Source organism: Myiozetetes cayanensis, unplaced genomic scaffold, assembly GCF_022539395.1.
Source record: "Myiozetetes cayanensis isolate MyiCay16 unplaced genomic scaffold, myiCay2020 scf1, whole genome shotgun sequence".
In the NCBI taxonomy this organism is placed as follows: Eukaryota; Metazoa; Chordata; class Aves; order Passeriformes; family Tyrannidae; genus Myiozetetes; species Myiozetetes cayanensis.
In genome coordinates, this window is record NW_026086604.1 from 49,507,872 (window position 1) to 49,528,664 (window position 20,793).

The following is a 20,793-nucleotide window of genomic DNA, read 5'->3' on the forward strand; positions in this document are numbered from 1 at the left end:
TACATTCCCCTTCCTCAACCTAATCCAACACGATAGTTTTCAACCTGCACTTGCCAACTCACAACTTGAATATTAAGTCTTTCAGTAAAGGTGCAAACTGGCCCATCCATTTTACTACATGTACACCACATTTTTGTGTTCTTTAAATTTTAAGAGTAATAATAATAGCTTACCACGACAGTTTTTGTCAATCACTGCATCCCCGTAATACCCATCAGCACATTTTTCGCAGTGGTGACCTGCTGTATTCCCCAGACATTTCAGGCACTGTCCTGTGAAGGTATCACAGTGGCCATCTTCTTCAGGGTTTACATTCTCATTGCATTCACAAGGAGCACATGATTGTCCAGGCATGAGTGGATTTCCATAGTAACCATTAGCGCACCTGCACGAGAGTTTAAAAACTTTATCAGCTGGAGTGTGGCCATATTATAACACTCCTCCCACTAAATGGAATGTTCCCTATTACATTTTAAGCTACAGTGTCTCTGTATTAGAAGGAAAGACAAAATGGAAAGGAAAATTTTATTAGGAATGTTCTGTACATGTGGTATGAACAATTCAAGGCAAGATGCACAGTTAGTGATGACAATTATATGGATATTTTACCCAAAGCTACATACCTTTCACACTGAGAACCAGTATAGCCTGGAAGACAGTTGTCACAGACAATTCCACCTTCTTCACTCAGCTGGCAAGTTGGACTGAAACTATCAAAAATATTTATGGCAGTTGGTATCAATATACAGAATCACAAGATTTCTACAAACTTTCAATCTCCACCCTTCAAGTCCATGCACCTATCCATAAGAGCATGTAATTGCAACGTTTTCTAGTTTAACATCAATGTTTTAAACATGACAATATGTCAAAATAAGGTATAATTTTCAAAAGCTCTTTTTGAAGTTTATTTTTCTTCTAATAGAAGATTTTTAAAGTTCTTAAAAACTTGGCTCTCATTCTAGCAAATCTGTAAAATTTCTGCATTGAGTTCCTCTTTTTCATATGCAACAATTCCGTCCTTCTGCTGTTTTCTGAAACAACATGAAACATAACCCTGATCTTGCTGCCAAGTTCAAGGACAGGTTGAATTATTACTTTCAACCACCATACACAAATTGCACCAGTTCACTCAGCCTCTCTTAGCCTGGTCTACACAATTGCGGACCAGGAAAAAACAATGTTTCTATGAGATACAATCAAATCACTGAGTTTAAAAAGCCCTTTTCTCTCTCCTTCAGATTTCATGACCTTTTGCTTTATCTCGCTTTCTCATTTTGCTGAAGATGCAAAGCACAGTCTCACATAAGCAGCTTACTTGTTTGCAGCAGAACTGAGAGGACATGCACAGGGCTGGCAGTCCTCAGATGTTCCCTGGGATGGACTTCCATAGAAGCCAGGCAAACACTTATCACAGAAAGGTCCTGTCGTGTTGTGTTGGCAAGCCTGTGAGACATGGAAAAAAATCTTCCTGTATTTTCTCTTGATGGTTTTTCAGCCCCTGAGGGACTACTGCAGCAGTCTGCATGCAGTATAACAAGCCATGAAGAACAGTATAGAACTTTGAAAAAACAAGTGTTTGATTTTTTCTTTTCTGAGTTGGAACAGCAAATCCCAATTATTTTTTTCTAAATTTAGAAAATACTTTATACTATGAAACCGACCACATTACTTACACACATACTTAAATATATTTACATATCGAACACATTTGCAGTAAAAAACTAAACACTTGGTACTCACAGCTTGAAATTTACGTACACTGTAAACTTGTCTCCCACAGTCAAAATGCTCTCCTAATTACTAAATAGATGCTTAAAATACAAAACACTTTGAAGGGTGACTTACGAAGCAAACACCATGAATATCACACTCAGTTGCGTGCCCATTGCACTTGCAGGGTTGACAAATACCTCCAAAGAGTATTCCATCCACACGGTAGAACCCAGGGAGACAGGACTGAAAAGAAATTAGGGGGAAAAAGCAGTAGCTTTATCTGTGTTGAAAGTACACATCAAAACATTTTTAAAGAGTGCACTTCTGACCACCCACCATCTAACCCATTCACATTGTGGTAACTGAATGCTCTTTCAACTCTATTGAAGTCACTGTAGCTCTTTTCTGGTGGTTGTTTTTCACTTGCACTGAATAAAGGGGATGAGAATTAACTTCATAAAACTTTGATTCAGCTCTTTGTCCCCTGGAGGCACGAAAGTTTTGTGCGCTTTAATACATGAAGTTCTTTATTATGGGACAAGATAAAAACCAGATGTTTTACCTCATCTGCAGAAACACTAACAATGCTATGGCACAGGGCTTAGTACTAAAATTATTTGTCAAAATAATTCCTGCTGTTCTGCAGATGGGGCTGTGCCTCTCTAATCTTCTATTCACTGATATACAAGACACCACATTGCACAATGCATTTGACCCTTGTGGTTTCTTCCAAAAGCTGGCTTTCCTCCCTGCTGAGGTTCCTTATTACCCCCATAAACTTAATGACACATAACAGAAATAAAGTGTACAGGATTCAGATCCATAAAAAGTTCTATTAATGAGTAAGGTAAGCTCAAAACAGCTTCACAGAGCTTTCACAGCTGATCCCTCTGCAACACTGATGTTTCGAAGTGCATCATCATCTTTTAGTGCCACCAAAAAGAATCAAGAAATACGTTTAAAATCCCACGTAGCATACCTGAAAGAAAATATCTCCAGCATTGTGTAAAGTATAGTAAGCAGCAATTCACCACAGAACATATACTTTTATGGCAGTATAATTAAAGGCAGCCTGCCTTTAAAACTTTGATCCTTTTTGATAGGAGATAATTTTGCATACACAAAACACTGTAAGAGGTTACCTCACATGATATTCCTGTATAACCTTGAGGACATTCACAGAATTCCACATCTGGTGCTGAAGAAAGATCTATAACATTTGCACTTGCAGTATCCAGGGTCACAGAGTCCAACCTAGGATCAAGCAGGAAAACATCTCATCATTTGTTCCCCCAAATTTGATTTCAAACAGGAGTTTGCTTCTAGGGAGGGTACCACTGAATGCTGATCCCTGGCAGGGACGGCTGAGGAACAGGCACAAATCTCTGCTGTAAAAAGTCTATGATTGTGACCTTATCACAGCATTTCCAATTCTGGGAGCAGATGTGCCCTCCTCTTGTTATCATTACTGTTACTAGCAATTGTCTCCCTTGCTGTGGAGTGGTTTAAACAAAACCCTCCTCCTCTGTTGTGGTATTAGAGGTATCTCAGTGGGCCAGACTTCTATAGCTGTCCTGAAGTAAGGCAACTTTACTGGCACCATGTTTAAAATAGACACATATCACAGGTGGCAAGTAGTGAGAAACAGCACCAGCTCACTGATACTGAACACAACAGAACAAAACAAAATCTCTTAATACAAACAGTGGCCTTTTGCAGCAGAGACAATATTCTCAGCCACAGGCAAAATTTTTTAAAGAAATCTTTACAAACATTCCATAAAGATGAACACACTATACCTAAGTGGACATAAATACCACCTGGAACGGTGTTGGTGCACAAAAGGGCACAAAGCAAATTTGTCATTAAGTCCTATTTTATTGGCATAAAATGCTTCCAAATTAGGGAATGAGAAAGAAAGGCTGTTGGTGAGTCTAAGAAAATTAAGAACATGAAGGATGAGCTTATTCCCTGGAGAGTGATACAACTTTATTCCTGTATCTTGGAGAACAGGTAAAACAGAGATCTCTGTGGTCTGACACAGATACTGCCAATGCTGGTTTGAGACTAGGGAATGATCAGCTAGTCATTTCCAGCACAATTAACCACTCTCTTAGAGATGAGTGTCAATAACATCTAAAAAAAAACATCAAAAGAAGTTACAACCAATGTCTTTACTTTTCAGTAGTCAGTAAAGGATTAACTTGCCACATACCAAAATAAGCATACTGTTGAGAGCTTTGGAGGTATTTCACTATAAACAAAGGAGCCATTGTAATAAGGATTTTATGAAGTATTCCTTTAAAGTACAAAACAGTGTTTCTGCTATGAGATATCTTTAAAACCAAATGCCCCTTTCCACACACTCCATAACTGTATTTTGGGGACAAGACTGGTCTTGAGAAAATTCAATAAATAACATTTTTTCTCGAAAATATTAACATAAAACCTCAGGAATACTCTACTAAGAATAGTGATTCATATGCAGAAAAATCATAGAAGTATATAGATGAACTTAAATATTTCGTCTCACTCACCTGTACACAGCTTTCTTGGCAATGTTGTAGTTGGCCCTGATCAGAAGATGGGTCACATTTACCAGAACAGTCATCAACATTTCCCGGTCTATAGCTTTTTTTGTATTGAACTCTATGAAATTCTCCGATACAAATCTCACTGCATTAGAGTACTCCTCGTATGGCTGTAATGACAAGCCCTCTGCTCTTGTACTCAGAATCTGCCCATTACCCTGAAATCGGAAGACAGAGAAAACATTTTCCACATTTGTATGTAAATTTTATTAAACAATTACATTCAGTGTCAAATATACACCCATTTAATACAGAAAAATAGGCAATCAAATTATTTCTTGCATTAGGTAAGCAAAAGGTCTAAATTTTCCATGGCTTCAAGAAAGACTGTAATCCCATTCTCTTTTGGTTCAGAAAGTGCAGAAATACTTAATTTTCTTTTGGAAAAGAATAAATTAAATTTCAAAAATCAAACACCTCTACAAAACAGAACCTCCTCTTTCCTTTGTTTTATTGCTATGTATGTATTAAAAAATATTGCTTCTGGAGGTGCCTGGATTCAACATAGAGCCTTACTTTTTAACTGCAACATAAATCTAGAAAAGTAAGCAATCAGCAAGAACACTCATCTGTTTCACAAATGTGAGTCCTTCCAGTTCACTGTAGCTTTGTAAACACAGCTTTGTAGAAATTGTAATAAACACCTCACCCATTTACACAGATTGAATTTTACTTATTTATCATTTAAAACTAGTATTGTACACGTACAATTTCAGATAAAAGGGTCAGAAAATCAGAGAAATGAGTAGTAATAAAATCTTGATAGTGACTTTTAAGGGACTTAAAGCTGACAATACTACTATAGAAGTATTATTTTTTTAACTCCTTCATAGATTCCTAATAATGTCGAAATAGTAACAAGCTGAAGAAAAAAATCCACCTGAATGATGACATCCACACTAGATACTATATCACTGTCCACACTCTCCATTGGAATGTCGTAAGATACCGTATACTTCAAGTCTCCTCCAAAAGCTGTGAGCTGAAATAAAAAAAAAAGCAAAGTCTCAACAACACGATAACCTCCAACCAACACAAAGAAATTACATGGGTCAGTACAGCGTCCAAATTATAGGAGTATGTGGCTTACAAATACCACTTTCCAGGAAAAAATTAACATGCCATGAGTATCAGCACAGGGACAAGCGCTGGCTTGTTGCTGTGCAGGTGGTGAAAGCTAGCTCAAGGCTCTACAGGTGATTCAAGTAAGTGCCCTCATTCAGTGAAACACTTACAGGACTTTCAACAAATAGCAGAGGTATACACAATCATCCTAGCCAAGGGGCACAGCACGCTGGAGTTATTCACATTCCATACTCCACCTTTGAGAGTCCTTAGCCCCACAGCTGCTGCTGACTACTTCAAAGTAACTTAACCAACAGTTACACCTATATTAAATGAGTAAGAGATCACAATTTGAGCGAGGGTTGCCCTGTGCAAAAGCTACTCCTTCAAGGTTATACTTCTTGGACTTGTTTTCATTTACTGTGTGACTATACTAATAAAACAGGGCAGAGACTGGATTGAAAAAAATTAAAGGTAAAGCTGAAAGGTTCCCCTCTACTCACCACTGGCGAGGCCACAGCTGGAGTTCTGTCTCCAGTTCTGGGCTTTCCAGTACAAGAGAGAGGCAGATGTGCTGGAAAGAGTCCAGCAAATAGCCACTAAAATGATTAAGAGACTGGAGCATCTTTTGTACAAGGAAAGACTGATAGTAGCAGGACTGTCCAGACTATAAAAGGCTCAGGGAGCTTGATGACAATATATACAAATACCTAAAGGGAGGGTGAAAGAGGATTGAGCCAGACTCTTACTAATTGTGTCCAGTGCCAGGACAAGAGGCCAAAAATGACCACAACCTGAAACACAGGAAGTTCCCTCTGAACATCACTTTTATTGTGAGGGTGACCAAGCAGTGGCACAGGTTGCCCAGGGAGGTTGGGGAGTCTCCGTTCCTGGAGATACTCAGAAGCAGCTCTCTGGACATGGTGCTGGGTAACCTGCTCTAGGTGACCGTGTCTGAGCAGGGAGATTGGGCAAGATGACTTCCAGAGATCCCTTCCAACCTCAACTATTCTGTGATTCTGCTGCAACAAATAGGAGACCCAGAGCTTTAGCTAGCAACCAGGGCAAAAATTAAAGACTAGTTGGCTGAAAACTAATACATGCAAAACAGAAGAAGGACAAGAGACAGGTAAGGGAATTTAATGGTCCTGTCTACTGTATTGGACAAGGCATGAAGGGGGTAAGCTTCAGGATAGAAACTAAGAATATGGGGAATGTGAACATATAAGTCAATAACAGTCAAGAGAAAAAGAGACATATTTCATCAAGAATAGGCAGGGTAGAAATGTATGAGCTCAAAGAGCAAAAAGAGGGCACTGGAAATGTCTGGACAGGAACAGTATGATTTGAAGAGCACAGATAGATTGGGAAGTTTCATAATACTAGGATTTATGTGTAATTTTGAGTTACAAAAACTATATCTTTAGACCAATAGGTTATGGTTAAGATAGAGAAACTATAAAGGAGTTTTGAATCCCTAGCTGAGTACTTACTTTATTTCCCAGATATGTTTCAGGTGCTGACCAGTAATAAGTATGTTTCAGTACTTTCACAGCCTCAGTGTTGTTAACACTGATTTGACGGGGACCATCAAATTGGCTTCTCTGAGGTTGCACACTCCTTGTATTATACAGATCAGTAACAAGCCATCCAGTCATGTCTGATATCTGCAAGAAAGAATAATAACATTAATGGAATATACGGAATAATATTAATGTCACTGAGAAAGCATTCACCCTCTCCTAGATATTCATTCAAACTGATGGATACAGAGCACTTTCATTAGCCACGTCTGACACTCAATACGTGCAAACATGCGATTTCAGAATAAGATATTCTCCACCTCTTTAGTAGACAGGAACAAAAATATCACGTGTGTGATTTTTTATCCTTCTAACAAAATTAACATTATACCTATGCAATTCCCTGAGATAGAAATACAGAACTTCCAAGGCTTTGAGGCTGATCATCCCCATTTACAGATAGCACTGAGCTGCAGGAAAGTGAAATCTACAGTCCCAAAAGAAGGAGCAAGACAAGAGAACTTTGTTCTTCTCACTGAGTTTTATAGAATCATCTTAGAATCAATTTTATGTATTTTACTCCCTTTTTACTGGCACACAAAACAGTAGACTAAAGTGTGACTAGCTCTGTGAAGATACATAAGGAATTTGGTGGGAAAATAGTGTCCCCAAAGCGCCCTAATTCAAGTACTGTCTATTTAGAAGACAGTGATATTTAAATCACTGTTTGCTAAGAAAGAGTATTGGGGAATATTGCCAGGTCACTCTGGCCTTGTCCAATAGGTATGAGAGCAAGGAAACAGGTTTGGTTCATCGCTTCAGAGCGAGAAAAACAGTCAGAAAAAACCCGCATTTTTTCCAATGCATTACTGCAGTCTCCACTACCCAATATTTCTCATATTACTGCAAGCCAGTGGGGCAAAACATGCACTGTGACGACATGCTGACTCCCTCAGAGCTGCCTAATGATATTGAAAATCCATTCCTCTGTAAGGAGACACATACCAGAATTTGCAGTTAACTTGGGCACATGACAAAGAGAAATACAGTACATTTCACAGCTGCCTGAGGAAAGAATATTAGGTCATGGACAGAACACATGAATACCTGACTGATAGGCCATGTAAGACTGTCACAGACATCAGAAACGCCAAAGCAGAAACACTCTGTGCAGCCCTGAGGATTTCTTTCTTGCAAATTGTAGAATCCTGGCTTACAGAGATCACAGTTTTCGCCTTCTACATTTTCCTGTCAAAGGTATATAACATTTGGTTCACATCAGTATTATTATGGTAACAAATACAGTGGATTAGATGGGATTTAGGCATAACAGCATTCAGAAGGTTATAAAAGAAAACACATTTCAGCACAGCAGGATTACTGAATAAGACTCACAGCTTAAAACTGAAACTGATTAAAAAAATTCATCAGAATATGCCAGTTCATCAAAATCTAAACAAGTCCCAGCAAGGGCTCTATTGCAGTAAAATTTCAGCACACAGGCTGTGTTTGAAAACCACTTACCAGTCTATTTCTCTCGTAGCTTGACTTTGTAGTTTGCTCTGGATATAAGTTCTCACATGTACTGAATCCAGATGGATTATCTTTCAGATAGCTCACCAGATAGAATCCAGAAAGTTGACATTTAAGGCCAGGTTCTTGGAGCTACCACAGGCAGCATCAAGACAACAGTTCCTCAACTATCTATTAATACTGACACTGTGCTTCCCCCTACTGCTGCCACCTCTTCTGGAAGAACACCACATACACTTGTGCTGGCTGGCAGCTCTTCCTCCCAATATGCTCTGGCTAAGGTACAGAAACTCTTACTCCAAAACCACAGGTGCTACACTCCTTTAGCTACTTTCACTGGCCTGCTGCCTCTTTACCATGCAAATTGGGTAGTTCAGAGCATATTGCTACATACTTTTTTCAATGCAGACTGTAAGGATGTGGTGGGGGAAGCCAAAACAATACACCCAGTATTTTTTTTAATGTAAAATTTGTAAGGCCAATATGTCATTATTTCATCAAAAAGTTTGTAGACAATTGCTGCTGACAAACAAACCAGCAGAGGTACTTGATAAATGCCCACAAAGCTATGTGAACAGTAGATCTCCGAGCACATATCTACACAGTAAGATACAGAACATTTCCTACTGCCAGGGACAAGATTCTGATAATGTCCTAGTTTTGTATCAGGACAAAACATGGACACGTACCACTCTCCCATCAAAACCTTTGGTTTCCACTATGGGAAAATTCCATTACAAAGGCAAAGAGAACTTCACAGAGCACCCACAAAGTTCCCAGATACATACAGGTTAGGACACCAAGGCTGCAGGGCATACAAGCGAAGCACAACTTCCTCTGCATTGTCATGTGAAATGCAAAGCCCATGGACCAAATTCTGCTTTCAGAAGCAGTTACCAGGGTATCTTCACTTCAGTCAAAAGAATCACTCCAGACTCACATCAGATTTGGTCCCATAGAGCAAATTTCAGGCCTACCAGAGGGAAATCTGAGACTTCCAGCTGTCTCTTCTTCTGCAACAATGTTTGGCATGTCAAGTTTATGTTAAGACCTCCGTAAACGGGCAGGTTATGTGCTTTTGTAAGCAAAGCACAAGCTTTTTTTGCAAAAAAAATCATAATCCCTACCTCTGATTCAATGGCTGAGGATGACTGCTTGTATTTGTTAATATCCAAGCTTGGAAAAAATCTCAGGTAAAGGGGCTCTTGAGATAATGAGATTTTAAAATCCTGGATTTTTCCAAAAATAGTATTTATACGGTCTTTTCAGCTTTTTTATTTCTCAGTCTTAGGATGCATTAGGATCACACATTTCATCAACTCTGTAATGTTATTACACTGAAATTATTTATTTCTTAATGAAAAATAAATATCTTACCCAATGACTAGGCCTCAAGAGTTGTGTTTGGTGAAAGATCAAATACCAGGAAATGCAGTGTATAAAACTATTCTTGTTTTATGCTTGCTCTACTGCGTTCACAGTGTCTGCAAAGTCTTTCAAATCCTGTCTCCTTCACCTGATATTTGGAGCACACAACTTTTCTCCTTTCATCTCTTTAGGGTGGTCTGCTGCTCGGTGACACTCTCAGTAATCTGACCTAAAAATTCTGTATGCCAGGTTCATGCCCATCACAGCACTGAAAGGGGGCAGTTTCTTGTCCAGTTTGTACCAACATTTTCACCAGTTAGCTGCATTGGCTGATGTAGCATTACTCTAGTTCAAAATCAGTCAAAAAGGTTGTATCCCTTTTTTCATATTTAAATTGACTATTGGAGCCATTTCTTTCTTCCAGACTCTGGTTATTTATGTGTTTGATATTTTGGATCAGATAAATTATGCAAAAGAACTAAGAATTTTCAGAAAAGTTATCAAACAAACCATGTTTTTTCAGTTCCTGTTCACTGTAATACTTGGCAACAAACATATAAACTACTAGCTAACATTTCATTCAGACAATTAAGTAACTTCTTTAAATATTAACATACAGCTTTGTAATAAAATTCAGTGGAATCTACAGCTGCAAGACATTTTAAGGGGTTTGGATATTTACCAAAATACAAAAGGCTGCAAAACTCTCTTTTAAAATATTTTTTTATGGGTTATATTTTGCAACTGAATAGTTAAATCATATTTCATACATACATCTAGTGCAATGGTTCCAATAGTTGTTTCCAAATGCCTGCTGTTTCCTCACACAAAGCAGATGTCTTAAACACATCCAGTTTTTTTTACGAGAAATCAGTGACTTCAAAGAGAAATATCAGCTCATCCCTAAAACCAAACACAGCTAGACATACACTCGTTCTCTCTGTGACTCCCTCACATTCACATGTACAGTTTTATTTCATTTTAATGTAACTCTGGCCCATTATTATAGCAAACGTTGTATCAGTAACGCACGGAACTACTCAATATAAATCACCATATTTTTCAGTACAGAGAATAGTTAGTAATTTTAAGTTGTATGTTGTCAGGTGTATAGTTACACCAGGGTACTTCCTATAAAAGAAGTTATCTCCTCAGTCAATGAAGTAACTTCACTATTAAAAAGGAGCTTACAAATCAATGCACAGGTTCAATTTTAAACAAAAGCGACAGTTCAGTACTCACTTTGCAAAGGCAAGGTTCCATGCATGGATCTTCATTAATGCTACCAATCAGGCTGCAGTTGCAGCGCAGGCAGTTTGGATAGCCCCGATACCCAAACGCACAACGATCACATTTTTCTCCCGTGTAACCTTCTCTGCATTGACACTGACCTGGCCAAGTTCCTTGAGTAGCAAAAGTAGAGAAAAAAATAAATAAAAGCAGACAATAGGCTGTTTTCAAGATGTCTCAGAGGGTGTAAATAATTTAGCATTCCTTTTTTATTACACTCTATGTTATATTTCACACAGATACTTTGCATAAGGTCAGTCTTACCAGCTATTTTTCATGCTAAAGTACCAGAAGCACAGAAACTGCAGCAAAAGGGATTTTGTGACAGCTGTAACAGCATTCACAAACAACAGATCTCAATCCCTCACATTGCTTTACATATTAGGAGCCCACAATCCCAATAGAACACCTTCAGGGACCTCACCTACCTTAAAACCATAAAATTGTGCTATGCACCTCAGCCTCACCTTCCTAAAGATATAGCATTGCTTTGAAGTGGTACCTAACAGGCAACCATTCCAAGGTAGGTAAGTGTTCCCTCAGACTAGAAGTACAGCCAGATTTGAAGCTTCGGGAAAAGGCACTTCCCGCTCCCTTACCACGCTGCGAGTCAGAATAGTGCTCATCTTTAACACAGTCAGAACTCAGAGAGCCGAATGGGTCGCAGTCACAGGGGTAGCAGGGGTGATCCTCATATGGAGAAACCTACAAAATGATACTTTTCTGTCAAATTCACAAATTATTAACTCAAATTATCTTGTCTTCAATCAGCAAAACTAAAACAGACGAAGACTGGAAAAGGTAATATGGAACAACAGATCAAGGGATTAGTCTAATTTTAGCAAACTGAAGGATCAGGGGATTGCAGCCTAGAAAAAAACTTAAATGTAGGTATAAAATTTGGTCTCCAATAGCACAAAGGTATACTGACTGCTAATGGCTAGAAGCTGAAGCCTGACACATTGAGCATAAATAGACTTTTTTTTTTAATGTAACAGTAATTAACCACTGTGATGGTTTGCCAAAGATAGTGAAATGTTGAAGACAAGAATGGATGCTTTTTGCAAAGATATTCTGGTTCAAAGAGGAAGGAAATGAAAGAAATCTTTGGCTCTGTGTTCAATGGAAGGACAGATTATCTATTAATGTAGACTCATTCTGACTTCATGATCTATAATATCTTTGAAATATAAGGTGACACAATCTATATGGCAAAGACTATTTTTTTCTTGGAAAATTTTCCTTTGAGGTGATTCAGCTGTAAAGCAAATCATTAATTTGCTAGTTTTGCTAAACCTCTAGATACACATTTAATGACTACAAGTTGATTGAAGACTTTTCTTTAATGCTTCTTACAGGAACTGTAAGACAATCTCTGACTCCAATTTACTTCTTTGAAGGTGCTGTGCCTGCTGCCTAGCTGTACTCCTACGGACTCACCCTTGGTCTCTGCACCAATTTATGCTGGATTTGTAAAGTATGGGTTTTCCAAAATACATATAAACCTGCCAAAGCAAGACCTTGTGGAGTAGAAATTTAGTTCAATATGTCTCATTATACCCTAATCGCATCAAGAATAATATTTGTTGCAACATCTCATAAGCCAAAGAGTTTGATCTTAGAACCATGTAACAATCCTTTTTAACACTGATTGACAGGGGCTGATACAGGATGGTACATAATGTTAGCACTTTTTAAGACTTTAATACTGGCACTTTTTATAGCTTTATCCACAGGAAAAATGGGTTTCCTATCAGAACATGCACATTTCCACACTACAATGTCAAGTTTTATCCTCACTTATTTTTTTCTTCTCCAACAGCTTGACTTGCCGTCCCACACAGCTGGACAAGTATTTTGGTTTTTCCTGAAAATTTTGCTGTTATATGATTTACAAAAGAACACTCTACAGTTCTTAGCTATTATGCAACTGATAAAAATATATATATTACTTACAACCAGCTGAAATACACATCATGATACTACATTGTAATTCACCAAAACATTAGAATGGTATTTTCTAAATCTTACTTTGTGCGGTCTAAAATACCCATCAGCACACATTTCACAGTTGATCCCAGTAGTATGTTGAGTACAGTTTAAACACACGCCACCTCCTGTATACTGGCCATGAATATCCATGCTCCTTTTCTGATCTGCAATACTCTGATTGTAATAACAATCTTCTGCTTTGTTATGACAGTTGCACTCTGAGAAGAAATGGAAATTAATTTATATTGTGTAACAGTTCCTATACCACTGACATTTTTCAAAGTGGAAAATGTTAAGTAGAAGAGCCTATCAACTTATCTCAAAAGTGTGCTTTTTCCCTTTAACCATGCTATATGCTTCAACAGTCTTAATACACTCTATTTCTTAGCAAGTTAGCACATTTCAAAACCACTATCACCACTTTAGTTGCACTGTTTTTAACAGGATTCTGTAGATCCTACTAAGACAATCCTGTCAAGACTGAGGTCAGCAGTGTCAATTAGTAATAACTGTTCCTTCATTTTCTGTCTTCTGGAGAAAAAAATCTTCCTAGTCTTTCTCTTACTTGTATTATAGACAAAAATCTAAAAAGTCAACAATGCCAGTACACAGGTATACATTTGATTTAGGTTAGAGGATACTTCAGTCCAAACTGTCATAAACAACTACTTTCCAAAGAGCGACATTAAGACTGGTGCAAATGCTTTAACCAAAAAACTACTTTTCCATGCAGAATTTTAAATTTTATCTAATAGGTTCTTAATTGTCAATTGTCTGCAGCTTGTGCTATGCATTAGCACTGTGAAGAGAGAAAATGCATCAACTAGCCCTAGCAACATATTCAGCCACACTGGCACAATCTATCAGACAGCCTGTCAGACAACCTGAAACATAATTGGCCAATAGGGAGTTTCTTTCAAAACCTTTGTTATCAGAACAAAGTTGTTTATCTGACAAAATTTATGATCAATGTAAGAAATTTGCAATTCAAGTAGCTAACAAAATGATTGATGCAAATCTGCTAGTTTCTACAGGAGTACAATAAATCCACAAGTTCCTTTGAAAAAAATACTCTGAAAGCTATACTACATGACAACTTCACTTGCCAGCAAGTCAGATTGGACAGATTATTCAAAACCAACTTAACAGTTATGACTAAAAGTAGGCTTTCTAACTATGAACAATCCCATAAAGACAGTTGAGAGTTCATGGATTTTTCTAGGGAATTAGTATAGATCTATATGAAAGCAAATTCAAGCAAGAAAATAATAACACTTTATGAAACTATCTAAATGTCTGTGCTTACTTACTCTCACATTTGTTCCCAGCAGAAATGGTTCCTGGTCTCCATGGTTTCTGGTGGTAGCCTGGACAGCACTTGTTACAGCTCTCTCCACATGTGTTGTGTTCACACTGGCACTGCAATTTCTAAGAATAAAGAATTCACTTCTTTGAAATATTTTTTAATGGATAATTTAATTAATGTTGCCAAAAGTCTGCCCAGTATCGGATTAACTACAAAAAATGTCAAGACCCACAAATACCCTACAATTAGCATTAAATTGCTCAACTATGCCATATCAACTATTGGGAAATAGCCTTTCTAGAACAGGAGGCGCAAATCTCCTGTGTTGCAAGACAGAGTATTTCTTGTGCCCCTTGAATTGTTTAAACTCAATGCCAAAGAAAAAGAGATTACTTCAGAAAAGTTACACTACCAGAGACCCAGATATGCTTGCTCAGAAAAGGAAGAAAAATGTAGAAAATAATTTGTATGCACTGTATCATAAGATCTCTTTTAGCTTCCTCTTTCTCATTCTCCTTAGGCAATTTTTCATTTTAATTGGAAAAGCTGTTTTGTGAAAATAATGAGATTTAAGGAATACCTTTGTGACTTCATCCAGAGGGCAGCTTCGAGCATGGCCATAACAAATACACATACCACCAACAGAGATGTCCTTTATTGAATAGTAGTACTACAAAATACAAAGTTGAAAAAGGGATGAATAAAAGACATTTAAATGTATATGCATTTCCCTGTCCTATTCTGCAAAATAAAATATCAGCATTCAATTCCACTGTGACTTCAAAAATAAAATAAATACTTTAAAGTATTTGCCATTTTGGGAAAACGTCCATTTTTGCTTTATTTATTTGTTCCATGTTTTTTCTCATTGGTATGAAACAATAATTGACTTTTAACTTCTAAGTAGGTATGTAAAATTCCTCAGCTTCAGGAAAGCCCACCAAATGCGACCTCAGCCAAAATTTACTTGTAAAAAAAAAAATTCCTTTTTTCACCCTTTAAGAAACCATAAAGCATTAAAAAATTGCCATATTTTAATGTCAGTCTGGGAACTAAGATATGCTTTCTTAACAAGGGAACTCTGTCACCCCTTAAAACCACTTTGCACACTCACTTTCAGACCAGCTCTTTGTTACTACTGTGTAGCCAGTGAAATATTCCATCCAAACTCTTAGCTTCAAAACTGGTGATACAGCAGAATGCTATCCATTAATATTGCCAGGTGGTGAGCAAAAGCAAAATACATAAGGAAAGGATTTAATTTTCAAGGCAAAGAAGAGGCAGGAAATGACCATCTGGGTTCAGTTACAGCTGCAGTATCAACATGGTTGGCCTGTTTGTACCCTGGGAAATATGTACTACAGGGGAATGAAAAAGAAACACTTTCTGAGGATACTTCTAAGGGAAGAGTTCAAGACTTTCAGACCTAACAACCCTGAAATCATCTGGTTCAGGAAGAGGAGGTATTCCTGGGTGGTCAGACATGCTGACTGCTGGACTATTATTTCTTTGAAGGATCTTGGAGCTGTAGTAAAATAGACTCTTTGATTTCATACTTTTTTTTTTTAATGTTTAAAAATTTCTTATTATGTTCAGTGTTTTAGGAGGGTTTTTAATGTTATGTTTGAACTACAAAAATCATTCAGGGACTTATCATGAACAGTAAGTCCTTAACTACAGAGAAGGAAGTTAGACTGAGAAAAGCAGGAGGACAAAAGCAGAATTGTATTTTTCACTGCATTCCCTCCTTCATCTCCTTCGTCTTATTTCCTTACAGAGTATGGATCACAGCAGCTGTGTACAGCTTGAGGTTGAACAAGAGACCAATGTTAATCAAATGCTACAGACAGAAATAAATAAACAAATACAGAAATAAAGGTGCTGTTGAACACTTAGAGAAGTTCTGCATCAGCCATTTTCCAGAGCTATGTACAAGAAACCAAACATAATTGGTATCAACAGCTGGATGCAAGGTCTTCAAAAACAATAAAACAGCATCCAAAAAGCTGGAAGTGATTATCTTTGTTACCGTTGGTTGCACAGTGAGATACAAAGTGAGACACTGGGATTTGGGAATGCTGGCCAATAAAACCTGCCTGTTTTGAAAACGAGAATGTGTAGCTTTTCATGTAAAACTGCACTAAGTAGTGCTAGGTGGAGTAGTACTAAGCCTGGGATTGCACAACTGTGTATGTTACAAAAGCAATGGGAATGCATGTCTTCAACAGTCTTGTTTCCCAGTTGTATGTTTGTATGCTTCCATATCAACCCTTTCTGTTTGGTGGTGTATTTCTTGATATTTCAATACTGTCAATAGATCTAAATATCAACCAGCCTGCTCCACAGGAACTCACCTGCTCAGGCTTTGCATTTCCCCACTGCCAGCAAGGCACAAGCTGGAGCAGTTGTCCAATACTCTGCTCTTGAAGACTTCATGCTAGCAATTCCCATAGGAATCAGACAGAACGTGCAGAACATCCAGATTTTACACTTTAAAATGCTGCAGCTGAATGAGCACCTCCATGACCAAGGTAGAAGCGGTGCTGCCTTAAAAGTACCCACCAAACCTGATCAAATCTAAGTTCCTTTCTCCCTTGTACTCAGCTATCCAGACAGCACAAGGATTGCCTGATCAGAGAAGTCACAAACTGCAAGAGGCCTGTCCCTTCACAAGGAAGCATTGCCTGCAGATATTATTCAAGGCAAAGAGCTAGAAAGGAAGGGATAGACAGAACACTTCTCATGTTTTTCTGTCCTCATCAGAAAGCCTACTTTACAGAAAAACTTGAAGTCTGTGATGTCATAACCTATGAATCTTGGGCAAATTAAGATAGTTAAAATAGTGAGATACAAAGCAGAAATACTGCAGAAGTGTCAGTCAAAGTAGATGCTGTCATTGGGGTTCCAACACTGAATTTATGTGAGAGCATAGAGAAGTCAGCCTAAGTGCTTGGGGCCTCAGTTTCCCCAACTTCAATATCAAGTGTGTACATATCATACTCTCAGAATTCTCTCCAAGGTTTTTCATTATTATTAATTCATGGGCTTTGAAACAAAAATGAAGAAAACTCTCAGGAGACTTGAAAACTCACAGTGGCAAGGTTTTCAAGTAATTATTTGGGTCCTGAAATCCTGGATACACCAGAAAAGGTACTACATTTGCATCAAGAGCAACCTCAAGTGGTATTTCCATAATCCAAACCATATTTTTTATTTTGATGAAAAAGTATTGCAAACACTGTTCCTAGCATAAATCATTTTACAAGTAAAACAACAACAACAAAAAAATAAAAACAATCTCTAAAAAGCTTTTTCTCAAAGTTGTTTATGACAAGGTTATTGTTGTTAATGCTGTAAAAGCGAAGGCAAGAATTAACAACCTATCAAAACAACTCTGTGAATGGCAAGGATTAAGAACTGCCTCTTTCCCAAACAGACAAGAATATTCTCTCCCATCAAGCTATTCTGAATACCCTTTATGAACAATCAGCTTACCCTTCTGGTAACAATGGGGTCTAGTTCTTTAGGATCATTGTGGCTGAGAGTCATGAGGTCAGCATTCAGAGTTCTAATACGCTGCAGTCGTAGGCGAATGTATCGTGCAGAAGTAAATTCCAAAAGCTTCTGTGAAGGATCATCAGCGCTAGGCCTACCATTGATCAGTGATGTGTGAATCTAGAAAGAAAGGCTGGCTTAATCATAAATATAATTGTGATTCGTTTGGAACAACATCAGTCTGAGAATCAAAACCATAGAACTTAAGCCTATTTCCCAACAGCTCAAGATGGTGACATGACTACACAGAATTCTTTTATTTCCCCGCTGTCTATCTGCAGGTAAAATTCCTGCTTCCCGACTCACACATTTCTGAAACCACCACTATCAGCTCATCATAGTCCTGAGATTCCCAGACTGTCGTGGAGATAGCACAAAAAGAAGAACAGTAAAAAGGCTAGTCCCTAGTTCCTGCACTCTTCCTTCACCCCTCATTGAGATGGAACATGTAACTTTCGCCATAGGCACAGTTTTTGTCATTACAGATTTCTCCTCCACAAATAGAAAAGATCTTATTGCTAAACATAATATGGCACACATTCTCAATCTGGTCTGGGGTCATTAATTCTAAAGATACCAGTGACAGGTCTGCACAGTCAGCAAGGAATATTTGGTGATACGAGAATGCAGTGGGAAGCCACAACACAGATGACAACTGAAAGCAAGGGGCTACCACCACAGATCCACTCATCTGGCCTCCATCTTTCTTGCACAATTCTAATTGGTCCCATTAAGATGACTTCTGGTATCAAGCTGCACAGCTTATTCTGTGCTCCCTTCTTCCAAAGTAATTTAGGAATACACAAGGATATAGTCTCATATGACCACACAATTCCTGCTCCATTTTTTGGACAAAACTGAAAACCAACACCGTACAGGCAACAAACAAATGTTAAACAGTTCACCTGATGTCCATGACAAATGGGTTTGTCAGCTGCATTTTAGAGTTCAAGACATATCCCCATTTATGAGGAGTAATTTTGTCTCATATACTACTCTTGAACTTACAGTTTTAACTTTGTCCAGTACTGTCAAATTGTTCCCCTGAAAATATTTCTAAATAATGAAGAATTTTTTTATTAGTATTTTAAAAACCCCACAAACTTAGTTCTGTAGTGGAGCTAGGGGCTTCCTAGAGAGTAACTGTTATTTCAAAGACATACAAAGGGAGATTTGTAATAGAGGTCACACTCCCAAAATTATAATTTTGCTATTTATTGGTTACCACCATTCCATCTTAATATTCTAACACACTGTGTTCAAAGAATTCCACTTTTCTGATAACCCATCACATTTTCCAACTGCAGAATAACAGTTCTGAAAACCAATACTTTTTCCAGGTCCGAATCTGCAAATTAAGACCACCCTATAAAGTGTTCATTTCTCATAGAAACACAGAGAATTCTTCTAGTCCATTTCCTATGCCAAAATAGGATTTACTAGATTTGTTAGATGTTTGACCAATCTGTTCTTGAAGACCACTGTTCGTGCTGACTCTACAATCCTCCAACACAATCTATTCCAGCCCTTTCTGGCTTTATTGTTAGAAACGATCCTATTCTCTAACCCATGTTTTCCTTGTTGCAGTTTCAAAACTCTTCTTGCATCCTGTCACAGACAGGACTTTTCCTCCTTGTACCCATGTTTTATGCAACTATTCAGTCTTTTATGAAGACTGAACCTGCCCACCACATGTCAGTCTGCTCTCTTTAGGAAAATCAGTGGCAACATATTCATTCAGAAGTCATGTTATCTGCTGGGAATTACGCGGCAGAATTGTTGGTCAAATATTCAAATATCACTGCACTGCTTCTACTGAAAAATTTAATACACATATACTCCACAACAGATGTATTTTAAAATCTGTAATAATACACTGCAATTTTTATAGACAGTAAAGGAATCTTTCCAAGTAGGAAAAGGCAAAAACAGTAGAGATAGTGACTAAGACACTAAAGAAGAAATATAATTATTCTCCTCACACACTGCTGCATTTGGCTAATATATTGTTTATATAAGCTCACACACAGCAATATATTTGTATTGTATTTTTTTAGCATATTCATGCCCCATAATTCAGCACCATTTTCAAATAACTGCATTTTAAGCCTTGGAATTCATCACAAGCCCTAACTTCATTATGTAAATTTCTGGAAGCAGATCTTCAAGAAGTATAAATCAGGCAAACAACAGAGCTTACAGCAGAGCAGCTATAACTCTTCAAACCTCTAAAAAATCTAGCAGTCAAAATGGGATAATGTCTGATTTGGCAAAACATGTTATTATTGACATCCATGTTTAGATACATGGTCTTTTTACCCAAACAGTTATTTCACACCAAGACACTTCAGGCTGACTGCAGAACATCAGGATGCTAACAAGTGCTGGATACAAGGCAGACACTTACAGAGATCAGCTGGTCTCAAGGATTCATACAGGGCTATTCTTAAGTTTAATGGAGTGGCCAGAACCAATTACAAAGCACTAAATATAAGAATTTTCAAAAGGGTGCCAAGGGTCCAGTTTGTGAGATGTTCTGTGGAGGAAATATTCCTGTCTGACAGACATTCCAGGTACAAAGAAGCAGCCAAAGTGAATAACAGCTTTTATGCCTGTGTGTTTATCGACTGGTTGGATCGATGGTCCGAAGCCAATTGGATGAGGTTCAACAAGGCCAAGTGCTGGGTCTCATGAGGAGCAGCTGAGGAACCTGGGGTTGTTTAGCCTGGAGAAAAGGAGACTAAAGGGGTACCTTATTGCTCTCTACAACTACCTGCAAGGACACTGTAGGCAGGTGTCAGTCTCTTCTCCCAGATAACAAGTGATATAACAAGAGGAAATGGCTTTTGGTTGT

General features: G+C 37.9%; 2 protein-coding genes across 3 annotated transcripts in view; one reads left to right on the forward strand and one right to left on the reverse strand.

Annotated features, from left to right (window-relative positions):
* Nucleotides 1-20,793, forward strand: part of ARHGAP28 (Rho GTPase activating protein 28) — a 723,491-nt gene that overhangs the window by 125,166 nt on the left and 577,532 nt on the right. The gene's annotated exons all lie outside the window — the stretch shown is intronic.
* Nucleotides 1-20,793, reverse strand: part of LAMA1 (laminin subunit alpha 1) — a 99,853-nt gene that overhangs the window by 47,897 nt on the left and 31,163 nt on the right. For both annotated transcript variants that reach the window (XM_050306106.1, XM_050306117.1), the window contains exons 5-19: nucleotides 17,880-18,059; nucleotides 14,965-15,054; nucleotides 14,389-14,506; nucleotides 13,118-13,296; nucleotides 11,686-11,791; nucleotides 11,039-11,199; nucleotides 8,003-8,143; nucleotides 6,866-7,039; nucleotides 5,188-5,289; nucleotides 4,254-4,465; nucleotides 2,859-2,970; nucleotides 1,849-1,959; nucleotides 1,319-1,446; nucleotides 624-710; nucleotides 174-385 (exon numbers count right to left, since the gene is read on the reverse strand). In XM_050306106.1, the coding sequence (XP_050162063.1) occupies nucleotides 174-385; nucleotides 624-710; nucleotides 1,319-1,446; nucleotides 1,849-1,959; nucleotides 2,859-2,970; nucleotides 4,254-4,465; nucleotides 5,188-5,289; nucleotides 6,866-7,039; nucleotides 8,003-8,143; nucleotides 11,039-11,199; nucleotides 11,686-11,791; nucleotides 13,118-13,296; nucleotides 14,389-14,506; nucleotides 14,965-15,054; nucleotides 17,880-18,059 (2,113 nt within the window). The remainder of the gene's footprint in view (nucleotides 1-173; nucleotides 386-623; nucleotides 711-1,318; nucleotides 1,447-1,848; nucleotides 1,960-2,858; nucleotides 2,971-4,253; nucleotides 4,466-5,187; nucleotides 5,290-6,865; nucleotides 7,040-8,002; nucleotides 8,144-11,038; nucleotides 11,200-11,685; nucleotides 11,792-13,117; nucleotides 13,297-14,388; nucleotides 14,507-14,964; nucleotides 15,055-17,879; nucleotides 18,060-20,793) is intronic.